This window comes from Cervus elaphus, chromosome 21, assembly GCF_910594005.1.
Source record: "Cervus elaphus chromosome 21, mCerEla1.1, whole genome shotgun sequence".
Taxonomy (NCBI): domain Eukaryota; kingdom Metazoa; phylum Chordata; class Mammalia; order Artiodactyla; family Cervidae; genus Cervus; species Cervus elaphus.
The window spans coordinates 19,600,434-19,614,386 of NC_057835.1; the positions used below are offsets into that span (position 1 = coordinate 19,600,434).

Below are 13,953 nucleotides of genomic sequence, written 5' to 3' on the forward strand. Positions count from 1 at the left end.
GTCTAGTTTCTCCTGTAGTCTGAGATGCTCATTTTTGAATTGTAACATCTGGCCAGCATCTATCCACGTGGATTCTTCTTGGAGTGAAGCCCTGTAGATTTGGGCCTTGGGAAAGTAGATAATACTGGAAGTATTTCCTGATACTTATGCTGAGAAATTGTGAATTTTAACATTTTTATTGAAGTCTTCCCAAATGCCATCTTTTCTCAGAGCTGGTATGAATGAATACTGAAGAAAAAGACCCCGGCGCATTTTGTCAGTTTTCATGTTCATAACCCCTTTGCTGTAAAATGGCATCAGAAGATTTTTTACCATTTCGTATTCCAATAAAGCTATTTATTGCATGTCAGAGTTTATGCTTTCAGCAATAAAAGTAATGGCTGTTACTAAAATGTTTTCTGTTGAGTTAAGTGGTAAGATTGTTCAATATTCTTCTCTCTCTTAGAATATAAAAAAGCTCGCCAAGAGATAAAAAAGAAGTCCTCAGATACACTGAAACTGCAGAAGAAAGCCAAAAAAGGTAACTCTACAAATTCTGCCATTAATATATGTTGCTTTGGGAAAAATGAACACCTGCTTGATTTTTCTTTGAAGTAGAAAGTCTTCAATCAGACTTCCTTACATATAATGGTCCTGTGAACAGATAGGAACTAATAGAATCTATCAGGACCAAAGTCCCCAAGTGCAGAATATCTGTTAATTTGAGATACAAAGTGGTACTTGACTTGTTCCTTCCCCCAACCTGATCTCCAAAATTTGACAGTTTCCATGTCTATTGTGTGTTGTGATGAGACCTATAAATTTCTTGGAAGCCTTGGGATAGTACATAAAAGCCTCTATGCAAATGTTCTATAGTAATTATTGCAGAAATTATGTAATTTTCTCCTCCATCCTTCATAGCCTATAATCTCCAAAACCCTTTATTAAGTCTTGTGAGTATGTTAGAAAAGCCTGCAGTGGGAGCCTGGGAATCATGCCTGCATAGGGAGATTTTTCATGAGTGTTCTTGAGGGTGGGAGCCAGGTAAGGAAAGTGAGACTGCCAGCCGATCATCCCCCTAGCCGATCATCAGTTACAGACCAGTTAATTATCAGATCCACAACCCAGCTTTGTTCTTCCAGCTTGAACTGGGAGTTTGAAGAGAAAAAAATCTAGCTACATCCACTTTGCAAGCATTTTATTAAGACCTAACAAGATATAGGGACTCTTTTCTTGAACTTGAGAATGTAACATTCCCTCTAGACTCTTCTTCTCAATACACAATTTCGAGTTTGCTGATAAAATGGTTCCCCCTCTCCATCAGGATGCTCTGTGGGTGGGTAGTTTTTAGCGTTTGTTTGAAACAACTTTTTTAGGTAGACATCTCCAAAACCAAAGTTCCCCTTTCCTAAGCAAGTGGTTCTCACTTGGAATTAAAAGAAACATTGGGAGAGATGGAACACTTTGGTAGAAGAGGAGTGAGGATAGGACAGACTTTTCAAGCTAAATGTCGTCTCTCCCCACCCCCACCCCCGCGCCCCGGTTCTTATAATAACCAGGAGACCATCTCAATATAAAGGCAGCAGGATTTTCACTCATGATCAGTTTTTCAATTGGTATTGGCCCCAATTGTTCCTTTTGGATGTGTTTTCCTGTTCTTGGTGCTTCTGCAATTTACATTCTAACTTAGGCACCTGGGAGCTAGTATTCCACAGGTGGAATAGGTTTTGTGGCCAGTAACATTTTAGTGACTCTAGAGGCAAATGTAAATAAAACTGCCACCCTATTCCATTGTATCTGAGGTTTCTTGGAAGAACAGGTTGGTAAAAATTTGGAGCTGAACTCTACCTAATTGACACCATGCCAGCTTTGAGATAAGAGAGATGAATGGGTTTGCAGAGAGGGTCCAAGTCTATGGACTTGAAAAAGATTTGGGAGTTTGGTGGAAAGGTTGAGGTAAGGAAAAAGTAGCTGTTTTACTTTCTCTCTTCCAGAATTTTCTTTTCAGAGGCCTTAAGTTCTTGGCTGCAGTGATAATCCTTTTATCTGAATTCTGCCTGGAGACTGAAACGGTTTTTTTCTGTCACTCAAAGTCACTGGCATTGTCCAATTAGCGGAATTTGGACCTGCGGGGAATGCCTGATAGGTGGATTGCAATGCAACATAAAAGGAAGTTTCTGGCAATTAGACTTGCCCAGCACCACTTGGGCTGTCTGGAGAGGGTAACAAGCTTCCCATCAAGGCGCCGGATGGAAAAAGTCAGGAAACATAGGGTGCCGGACTGTATTACGTGAGAAGATGCTGCTGGTCCTGGGACTTGGGATTAATCAGCTTTTAATTGATTATTCAGGCACTTGAACCTGAAGGCTGAGACAGTGGAGGCTGTGATCAGGGGTTTCTGATCCATCTTGTCAACCCCAGTCCTATAGCTGATGGCCTTGGGCACTGTGTTCTTCCCAGACAACAGAGCCGTGATGGTGTCCTTATGTCTACAAGCCAAATCAGATCAGTAGCTTAGAGTTTTTCAGATGATTTTCTAGTTGATCCAGGGAACAACTGGAAGATTATTTTTACTTATTTCCTTTATAAAAAATTTTTTTTCTTCTAAATTATGCCTTTTAAAAGTGCCTTTTAAAAACTCACATTGGTGTATTTCTGGGGTGACTGGAGCTTCCTAGGAGGTACCAGTCATCCTTCTGAGTGAACTCTTATTATGAAGTGCTCTTCTAGAAGATATATGGCCTGAGAATGGACTAGAAGCACTGCCAGTTAAGGGCTGGAGGAAATCTGGTTATTTGAGGCTCTCAGTTATTTTTGGGGGTCTGGTTAGCTGACGTTTCCCTTTTTGCTAAGATGCCTCTCTATCGCTTTCATCTCCTTCAAGTGGTAGCTTCCTAGGCTCTTGGCTTATAAAGTGTTGGTAGATCCTTCTGAGATTTGCACCATGTGTTAGGATGGTTTGAATACATTTTTTTTTGTCCTGATAGAACTAAATTTGGTTTATACAGCCCAATAATCACTTCCTTTTAAATGTGTTTTCAGGCAGTTGTTGAGCAGCTTCATGTCATTCCTTTTTTCAAAACTGTGATCTTTGATCTAAAAATTCTTCTGACTCTTCTTTTCAACATTTAAATGCCTTTATGCATTTAACTGTGGATTTGGCATTCCCTTTGACATAGACACGTATGGGATGTGATTTTCCCTTGCTACTAATTTTACCTTAAATTTCACTCTGCAGATAAATCACCTTTTGCCACATTCTGTATTTGACACTTTTTTACTATCCTGTAGATAATGGTAGTTTATAGCCTAAAGGTATTTAAATATCACTGTCAAAAAGTGTTTAATGTTTTTTGGGGTTTGATAAGACTTTATCTTAAAATCGTTTTAAAACAACTTGACATTTGCTCCAGCCATGGGTGAATATACCTATTTTTGTGGAAGGCAGGCTTCTTGAATACCTATGGGGCATAAACCTAGGTGGGAGTTGGGGGCTGGAGGGAGAGAGGGTCCCTGCCCTCCAAGAAGTTCCAGGCGAGGGCCAGGGGTCCATGCATGGGGCAGGGTCAGTCTTGCTGACAGGTCAGGGCGACAGGACAGAGGTAGCAGGAGGGTGGGAAAGTGGTGTGGGACTGACCCAGAAGCCCAGGCTCTGAGTGGCGTCTCTTGAACCCTCATCAGGCCCTGCTGCTTGACATCAGCTCATGACTTTTGAAGTCCTAGAGTTGGCTGTAACCCAGCTGGGGGAAGTAAGAGCGGATCAGAAATGAGAAACATTCTGTGCTATTTGCCCACTTCTGCCACCTCATCATGCAGTCAGCAGCCTTATTTCTCATTTAATTAATTCTCATATTGTTATTAATTTTACTTGAATAATTATGGTAAAGCCTTCCATTTCCATCTATAACTACTTTTATCAGAGACATTGAGGGAGGAAACTGCTGGAACATTTTAATATGTTAACCCTTGAGCCTGACCATTGAAATAGTTGAATGTGTCATCTTTCACCAGAGACTGCAGAGCTGATTTTATAAACCTAATAAAGAGACTCCCAGAGTCCCATATCAGCATATTATTCACTGTTATGTGAAAGTTTTAAGTTCTTTAATTTTTTTTTTTTTTTTTCCGTTTTCACCCCAGCTTGAACTTTGGATGCTGGCTTCCTTAGTGACTTTCCAAGTTACAGTAAATTACACCTGAAAGCTTTTCTTGTGAAAGCATCTTAATTGACTTCTTACAGGAATATATTCTTCCTCTCTCTTTTTAAGGAAAAAAACCTTGTTGCCTTCTCTAGGACTGACGATTACAAACTAGGAAGATGTCTGTTTAGATGGGAAGTAAAGACTCTTAGCAAGGCGGGGTGGGGGACCTGGGTTGCAGCTCTCAGTGGCTGTGGGTTTAATCACCCTGATATAAAATTCTGTGGCAAACCATGGACTGTTTTAACACAGGTAAGACTGCTGCCCGAATACCAGTTTGACTTTATTATTTTCCTTTTTGTGTCAATTGTGTATCCTGCACTTTCTCACCGTGTGCCCCCTGCCAGTGGACGCTCTCGGTAAGTCTCTCATGCTGAATCTCTGGTGGCTGGTCACGGTGTGGTCCTTGCTGTGGGCTTTCCGTGGTTGTCCAGACCTACGCTAGTTGCTCCAGTTTTCCTCCCAGTTCAGAGCAATCAATGGTGCCTACTTAATCTTCCGCAACTTTAGGAAAATAGTGTGTACGTGTGTTTCAACCAATCATTTTCTTTTTTTGAAGTTTGACCCTTTAACGGGTTAGCTTAACATTCTAAGAGTCTTTACATCCTCATGATTCAGTATTAGACTCATGGAAAAAAGAAATACAGAGTGACTTAAACCCTCATTTTCACAGGAAAAAAATATATGTATACATACATATCTAAGTGTATATGTGTGTATTTACATCACAAACAAAACATGGAGAGCTATACTTAATAACTTCTCAAAATAATTCCCAAATCGGATTTGGTTTTATTAAGCTTGCCAACTATCTTTAACTTAGTCTGCCCTGGACCATTTGGTTTTTTCAAAACCAATCATTTATTTAAAAAAAAAAAAAAATCAAAAGTATTTCTTATTTCAGCAGAGTTTGTGGAATGTTTCATTTCGAAGTTATCAGATCTTCAAATTCAATAATCACAGTGATTCTTCTTGACTAAATGTTGACCCTCATTCTGTGGGTGACGGCGCTACTGAAACTTCAGGTTGCTTTCGGCGTCTCGTGGCTGTCCTTCTGTCTTGGAAAGGTCTGTCTGTGGGCTGTCCATGTGGTTTCTCTTGCCTGAGTGTGCCTGAGTGTTCTCTGAGCCTTTGTACTGAACAGCTCTAAAGAAATTTTTGCGTTGAATTCTGTCGTCTCCGAGGAACCCAAACCACACGGTCCCCTCTGGCAGGTGGGGCCGGGATGACCTGCTGTCTCGGGGGACACAATTCTGCCCCTTTCCCGTCATGGTGACTTTGGGGTAACGCCCCCCCACTTTTTAAAAGTGATAATCCTTTCCAGTCCTCAATGCTGTGGTTATGACACAGCCTCGTATACCTTTGGGAGGAAGGTAAGACACAGTTCCCCTTCTGCTTATTGTGCTAAAATTCATGTAACATAAAATGGACCATGTTAACCCCTCTAACGTGTACATTTCATTGGCTTGAGTGCATTCCCAATGCTGTGCAGCCGTCACTACTGTCTAATTTCGGGATGTTTTCATCACCCCAGAAAGACATCCCCTGCCATTTAAAACCGTCATGCCTCATTCTCCCTCCGCTTCAGCTCCTGACAACCATTCATGTGCTTTCTGTCTGTATGGATTTGCCTATTCTGGACCTTTCTTATAAAGGGAATCACATAATATGTGGTCTTTTGAGGACACAGAGTTTTATGAAAACCTTTGCTTGGAAGCCTGGCGTGAGTTCGTCTATGAAATAAATGGGGCATGCTATTTGTTTTAAATGATGGGCAGTGGGATTAGGGATGAGGGAAGGAACCACACAGCCTTTTGACTCTCTGACTTGGATTCTGCTCATCCTAGGAAGAGTCCCTGCAGCCCCCTCTAGTTCTCTCTCTTGCAGGGGCTGTCTCCCAGAGCTAAGCCACGGTGACGTACGATCATAGCAGTGAACTTGGGCGTAAAGATGTAAGAAAGCTATTTGACTTAAAGCCCTCTTAAATTTTATTTTACAAGTTTTAAATCATTTTTGAACCTGGACATGTGTATTTTAACAACATTTCATGATAGTTAAAATGTCTTGGTTTAACAAAAGAATATATGTATATATATATATATATATATATGGAACTTTCTTTCAGTCAAGTCAGACGTATTTGCCTTGAATCCTTCAGAAGTATTTACCTTGAATCCTGCATGAGCAATAACTGAGGGCCCCCACAGGGAAGACATTTATAACTCAATGAAGTGTACTGAGACAGGGGTACATTGCTCCCTCCAGGAACGGAGACTCTAGTGGAGGCAAGCCAGTTATAGTTGTCCCTCGGGATTCAAGGGGATTTGTTCCAGGGTCTGCCGCATACCATGAGATGCTCAAGTCCTATAGTCAGCCCTTCATATCCGCGATTCCATATCCACGGACTCCACCAAGGATTGTAAACAGTACACAAGCCACGGTTGGTTCAGTCTGCGAATGCAGAACCCATGGGTTTGGATGCCGATTCTGTATTTACTGAAAAAAAATCCATGTGCAAGTGGACCTGTGTTCAAACCCGTATTATTGAAGGGTCAACCGTAGTTCAGTCTGGTGTGCTCAGCGCCGTGATGAGTATCAGCAGAGAGTGCGGCACTGGGGCAAGGCAAAAGGAACCCGTTTACGCTTGGTGTGGGCAGGTGATGAGGAAGATGAAAAGGGATCAGCTGGTGGAGAATGGGGCAGGGGCTGCTCAAGGTTCAGGGAAGGGTGTGAGCCATCATCATTTACACGTGGGCACCAGAACCGAAAGGAAGGGTGACCATGCTGCAGGGTGGGGGGCATTTATTGTGTGACCCTGAGTCAGCTTTAGGGGTGAACTGCGAGCCACGGTGACCCCCACTGCCCATCCTCAGCTACCTGCCTCCAGATGGTTCTATTACTCAGCCCCATTTCTGATCACATCCCATTCTAGACTGACTTTCCCCCAATCACCCTTCTTTTCCTCCACGTGGAGAAAGCAGAACGCTGGAGTGATGCCGAATCCTTTTCACTGGCTCAGTGGTTTCCACGGCCCTGGCCACATCAGGGTGAATGTTTGCATTTCCTGCTGGTTTCTTCTGTGCTTACGAAACTGGCAGAAACCCCTGATGCCCCAGAAACTGCAGTCAACGCGTAGATGGTTCTCCCTGCTCAGTGGTAAAAACCGAGTGTGTCTCAGCCCCCTCCAACCGCCCCCCTACCCCCGCTTCAGTTTTTGAGGAGGAGTAGCCCTGGGAGTCCTCTTGCCCGGAGGGAGCTCCCACCTACAAATCTGAAGTCTGGGTTATCTGTTGGTGGGTCACCTGGCTTCCTTGCCAGGCATAGTACAGAGGCTCTGTTCCCTTTGTCCAGTTAGGGGAGATGGAGAAGAAGCAGACCGCTCAGAAAGTGGTGTGGCCCACACAAAGAGACCCTTGGGTGTGCCTCCAGGCGTGGTCAGAAATTGTCCCCCCAGGACCTCCTGAGTGACTGGAGTGAGCATGGAGCTGGAGGTGGCATGCCCCAAATTGCTGGCAATCCGAACTGCGAGACCCAGCCCTGGAAGGAGGCAGCAGCACCAGAAGTCTCCCCTGGATGTTTTCTCTAACCACCTCCCTCTGATGCATGTCAGCTCTCTGAAAGATGACACCCCAAAATAAAAATCCTTCCTGAATGCTGAGATGAGGGGCTACAAAGAGCTGGTTCATGGTTCTAGGCTGTTTTCTCCACTTCCCGCTTCCCTCCAGTGAGCATCCCTGGAAGGGGTAGATTGCCACATCAGTGCAATTGGGAAACATGTACCTTGAGCCAAAACCAACGATTGTTCTCTATTGGAACCAAAGCTGGAAAAGTTCCCTCTGAGGACAAGGGGGTGGCTGTAAATGCAGACAGGTGATCCCTGAGACCCTCTCCAGGGCTTGTATGACCACTTGTAGCCTTGCGATCTCTCTGGACTTTTAGATGCAGCTGCGCATAACACAGCAGGGACGACTGTTGAGTCACTGCTTCCTTCTACACTTGGGAAAGGTGTGATAGGAGCCTGCGAAATATTTGAATGGGTACAATTTTACTCGATGGGACAACCTGTGTGAAGTGGACAGGGGAGGACTTTTTAATGAGTCAGCATTGGAGAGCTGCGGCCTGACATACGTTCTGGCCCAGGAAACGCCAGGTAAAGCCATCAGCAGAGTGAGCAGGGAGAAGGGAGAGGTCAGTGGGTGCAGCCAGTTGTGCCAGCCTGGGCTAACAGGCTGATGGGGAAAAGCATACCAAAGGGCAGCCTGATGCCTTCTGTCTTAACAGCAAGAGTGGTCAGACTTTCCTCTTTAGACCCCATGTGGTTCGGTGAGCTGTCCCTGACTGTGGTCAGTGGAGATGTGGGAATCTAACCCAAGAAACTCCCGCAGGGGACTGTTGTGTATGTGGTAAAAGTGTGGAGTCTTCGGAGGCCAGGGGATTCATATTTCATACCTGGGAATGCTAGGTTATAAACAGACTATGCAGATCCACCCGAGGCCCAGAGCTGTGAGCTCCTTTCCTTTGCAGAGCTGGTCTCCGGGAAAGCCTTGGCCTGCTCCAGCTCATCAGGTGCCTTGCTTGTGACTCTGGCTGCAAATGGCTGATTGTAGGAGTCAAAAGAGATGCAGAGAAATGTCCCTGTGCATGAGGAGACTTTGTCAAGGTGTAGATCACCTGGCTTCCCTGTGGCTGCATTTAGAGGCTGGGAAGATGCTTTTAAGGGGGCAGGGGGAGGACACAACAGGAGCCCCATGCTTTTCTTAGTGTTAGTTTTGCCAGAAGATAAAAAGGACGATGTGCTTGAAATACCCATCCCCCACACGCCATGGTGTTGATTAACCCCGTGAACGCTGAGCGGGTGGTGTGGTGCAGGGCTAGATGGGCAAATGGGGGTATAGTCCTGCCTTTCTCAAGTTGCGAGCCTGTCACAGTTTTCACAGGGTTAATTGTTTCACTTCTGGTGCCTCTCTTTCATTCATAAATTCTCCATGATTGCCACAGAGGAGCCCTGTGAGCCGAGTGTGTTTTGCACGTTCAGGACGTAGGTGTCAAGGGCCTCCTCTGGGCTAGATACCCTTGGCGGCTCTAGTGCCTCTGCACTCAGGCCATCCCCAGGATCGCAAAGGCCTCTGTTTTCTGACATCAGTTCTCTGCACCAACCAGGTGTCCGCCAAGTCACATCAGTTCAGATACTAGCTACCTGGGGTGGGCTTGGACCCCATGGACTAAGAACAAGATTTTCTCCACCTCAGTCACCAGCCGCAAGTGAGATCCACAAGCTACCCACCTGTGTGCCCAGCCAACCTCAAATTTAGGGTTTCCCATGAACCCCTTCAGGTTTGACAGTTTGTTAGAATGACCCACAGAATTCAGGAAAGCACTGCTTTTTAGGGCTGCTGGTTTACTATAAGGGAAAGAAATGAACCCCCAGGTGAGGCGCTCCATAGGATGCAAGGTGGGGCCAAGGTGGGTGCAGTCTCCTTGCCCCTGACAGGCATGTCAGTGTATTTCATTGGAGCTCACTGCGCCAGAGTTTTTATTGCATTTAATCATTATGGAGGTAGGCTGTCTCCTGCTGAGATGCCCAGGGTTTAGGAGGAGGGCTTTAAAGATGCTGTGTTACTGCCAGTGGCGCCTAACACTTCCTAAAGCTCATCATGTGCTGGGTCTGGTGGTGAGTGCATTATGTGAATGAATCCATCTGCTTTCACGACCATGTGAACTCGGTGCTGTTTTTTATGTTTAACAGATGAGTGGAAACTGAGGCACAGCCTGTTGAAAGAATAGCGGACATTGAGTTTGTTCGAAAGTGTTCAAGCCCAAAAGCTTCCAGTCTTGTCTGATGACATCTCTCCTTCTTTTGATCTCTGGTTGGTTTTGCTTTGGAAAAATCAATCAAAAACTGCTGCAGGATATTAAGGGTAGAAGATGACGTATGTAGGAATAATAAGGACAGCTACCTTTTGGTGGAAAGAGGGCGTTTTTCATTCCAAATTCTAATCTTCAGCATCACCTTGCATGTCTGTCTCTGAAATTATATCCTGTATTTCAGTGTTTATATCCCTTATTGCATTGACTGCAGATGCCATCAATGGTAAGATGCATTATTATTTTCTCAATGATGAAAAAAAATTTTTAAATGCTGTGTAAACTATGACTCCTACTGACTGTAAGATAAATCTTAATTTTTAAAGTATAAACATGAAAAAGCAGGCATCTTCAGATGAAACACAGTGTTTGCATGAGTGTGTCAGGGACATATGGAAGTCATTTTATGGGATTCTAATCGCAGAGCTTATGTGTGCTATGAGCATGAAGCTATGGAGAATGCAGGCTTTTGAATGGGAAAGACGGAGAGTTGGCATCTCTCTGCATCCATTCCTAGCTCAGGGGCTCTTGCACGCCACCCTAATCTCAGTTTACCCCTCTGTCAAATGGGGGTGGTAATTCCTGCCTTGAATGTTTTTGTAAAGATTAAGGAAAATGTAAATGTTGGGAAAATATGGAATCTTGGTTTCATTCCAGAAAGCTTTGTGAGTTCTCCCTACCTACTTATCAATTCTTTTTTTTCTCCTTTGAGGGTTCTGCTTTGGTCCATGACATGGTGCCTATTAATAGTGCTTTTGCCCCAGGAGCACTTTTTTGTAAAGAGAGTAATCATATGATTTCCCCTGTTGGGGAAAGTAAAGGGGCTGCTGGCTGTATTCACCAGAATTCTCCAGCATGAATCCAGCCAAGACCTGGAAACTCGCAGGGGAAAAAAATTCTCGAGACTGAGATGATTTTTTACAGAAAAGGCCACAAGCAGTGCTTTACTCAGGAATTTTGTCTGGAAAGCCTGTTTAAGCCCGCTCTTCTTTTGGCTGATGGGCGGCCCTGGAATTTGTTCGTTTTCCAGTGTTAAGCCATTTAAGGGCACAATGGTTGAATAAACTCAGTAAGCAAACTCAGCTCGTGCTATTATATAGTGCCTCATGCATGCGCGCTCAGTCACGTCCAACTCTTTGTGACCCCCCCCCCATGGACCGTACCCCACCAGCCTCCTCTGTCCATGTGATTTCCCACACCAGAATACTGGAGTGGGTTGCCATTTCCTCCTCCAGGGGTGTCTTCCCAAGCCAGGGATCAAACCAGAATCTCCTGTGGCACCCGCACTGGCAGGGGGATTCTCTACCGCTGAGCCACCTGGGAAGCGCCTATCAAGGCCTCATTCATTTGCAAATACTTGAGTACCTGACTTCCAGGCAGGTGTGCTGAGGTAGAAGGTACAGTGCTGGGCAAAAATATTCGTGGTTTCTGTCCTCGTGGGGCTTCCTGATCACCAGGGGCGACTGCCGTCCGTGGAAGAACTGGAGACGTAAAGATGAAATGAGAACTGGGAGGAGGGTCAGGAAGGCTGTGTAGAAGGAATCTCTGAGAATTAAATACGAGAATTTAGCCACCGAGGGTTCAGGGAAGGCTTCTGTGAAGAACTGTGACCTAAGAATGAACAGATGCCCGACAGCTGGGGCGGAGGGAGAGGGGATGTTTAGGTGGGTGGAGCCAGACGCTGGAGCAGTGCCTGGGAAGTGGGCACGGGGTGGCGGGAGATGGAGAGTGGTCTCAGAAGCTGACCCACGCGTGTCTTGCAGGACAGGCCATGTTCAGGACATTATTGTTTTGGCTGCACAGTGCGGTGGCATCCAAGGTCTTAGTTCCTCATCCAGGGATCAAACCCATGCTCCCTGCATTAGGAGTGTGGAGTCTTAACCACTGGACCGCCAGGGGAGTCCCCACTGAACTTTCTTGAAAGCAGTGGGAGCTACTGAAAAGTGATAAGATTTGCATTTTGAAAGTAATTCAGGGCTGTTCCAGGCACGTTCGTCCAAATGCGGTCAGAATGACCTCTTAGGGACTGATGGAGCCGTCCAGGTGAGAGATCGAGGTGGTGCAGTGAGGGCGGCAGAGCAGAGATGAAATAGGAGACAGAGTCAGGTCCACATCGGAGCTGTTGCAGTCATCGGCAGTGGCTCTCCTAACATTGCTGATGGGAGGGAAATGAATGGGCTTTTGTGTGTTAAATCAGTGCTAACACAACTCCAAATTTGTGGACCTAAAAAGATGACTGTAAGAACCAGTATCTCCAACTGAGACATGGAATAATTTCTTCCACGGTGTTATTTTTTTTTTTTTATAAATATATGTTGTGGTTACTGAATTTAAGAAATAAACATTGTGTTTCTAGGTTATGATATATCCCACATGGAAATGTATTCACTATGACTATAATTATAGCAATCTTTACAGATTATACTTATTTTAGACTACTATAATTTGAAAGTCCTTTAATTATAACATAATACATATTTAAAATAACTTGACTAATCATAGAATGATTTAAATTTATATTTACCAGATTAGGTAACACTTGGTTCTAGTCACTTTGCTTTCCTATGTCAGTGTATTTTTAGAAATCAGTGTCATTAATCACAGATAGATGTGCGCCTTACAACTTGTGAAAGGAAGTAAAGATACCCATTTCCTCAATTTCTTATAATTATAGGCTAGTATTGAAAGAAATTGCTACCATAATTAAACTTTCCACCTCTGGAATTAAGAACATGCTGACTTGGTCCGTGGCCCTCCATGGGTCCTCAGCTGGAGCATCCTTGGAGAGATTGAGAGGCTTACAAGAAGGCCTTGGGGCCCGCCACAACCACGTGGCCTCACTGCAGGCTTGGCCAGGCTGTTTGACAGGTGGTAGAGAAACAGGGAGTTTCATCACCAAAGGGCTTGTATCATATACACAGTCAGTGTGCGTGGATTCAGCTGCACAAGCCAGCATTTTGTTTACTTATTTTTAAAAAGGTTTTGGCTGTGCCTTGCTTTTGAGATCTTAGTTTCCTGACCGGGAATTGAAGCTGGACCCTTAGCAGTGAAAGTGCAGAGTCCTAACCACTGGGACTTCCCTGGCAGTATAGTGGTTAGCAGTCCATGCTTCCACTGCAGGGGGCATGGGTTCGATCCCTGGTTGGGAGACTAAGCTCCTGCCTGCTGTTCAGCCCAGTTAAAAAAAAAGAAAAAAGAATAGAGAAAATTCTCAATTTCATGGGACTGGGGTGCCTGCACACTCGCCTCCCTGCAAGTCCCCCTGGAGAATGAAAGAGTGCTCTGACAAGTTTCTTGTCCACAAAAACTCATGAAACCTATGACTGTGCGACTGGGTGATGTGTGAAACTGGCTCCCGGGCAGAGAAACTGGAAGAACAGGTAGAATTATCGGGGTCAGGGAGGGATGGTAGCTGATACACCTAAAAAGTTCTCAGAGCAGATTCTCACATAATTGTTGGATAAAATCCCTCCGTATGGAATTAAACACTGTGTTTAGCTGCACCCAGCACACGTGTGTGCTCACCTGACCGTGAGGACTCCGTGTACGGACCACTGACTGTACTGGAATGCCATCTAAGGCATTTTCAGGGACAACCTTTGTCCCCGATTTTCCCTTCTTGTGCTAACTTAGAACTTAACCCCTGCCAAAAATCCAGTGACTTTTGCTAGTTGGATGTTCTTGACACCTGACTGCCTTTCTGGCTCCAGAGGAAGCTTTCTCATCTGCTTGTGAGAAAATAACAATATATTCCTACATTCAAGGCAGTTTTCCCTGACACTGTACTTTTTCAAACCAAATAACACATTGCATCTAAGTGTTCTCTGGGGCATTCTTAAAGAGGAGGGTATGTGGTGACTGGTCAGGTCCCTTTCTAGGTGGCGGGTGGAATCCAGTCCCTCGACTTGAG

At 44.8% G+C, this 13,953-nt stretch overlaps 1 protein-coding gene across 7 annotated transcripts in view; it reads left to right on the forward strand.

The window, feature by feature from the left end:
• The window catches only part of MTSS1 (MTSS I-BAR domain containing 1), a 160,729-nt gene that overhangs the window by 128,027 nt on the left and 18,749 nt on the right, over window positions 1–13,953 (forward strand). For 4 of the 7 annotated variants that reach the window (XM_043879426.1, XM_043879429.1, XM_043879430.1 and 1 more), the window contains exons 6-7: window positions 446–520; window positions 4,526–4,537. In XM_043879426.1, coding sequence (XP_043735361.1) covers window positions 446–520; window positions 4,526–4,537 — 87 coding nt within the window. The remainder of the gene's footprint in view (window positions 1–445; window positions 521–4,525; window positions 4,538–13,953) is intronic. The other 3 variants (XM_043879427.1, XM_043879425.1, XM_043879431.1) reach the window with 1 other exon arrangement.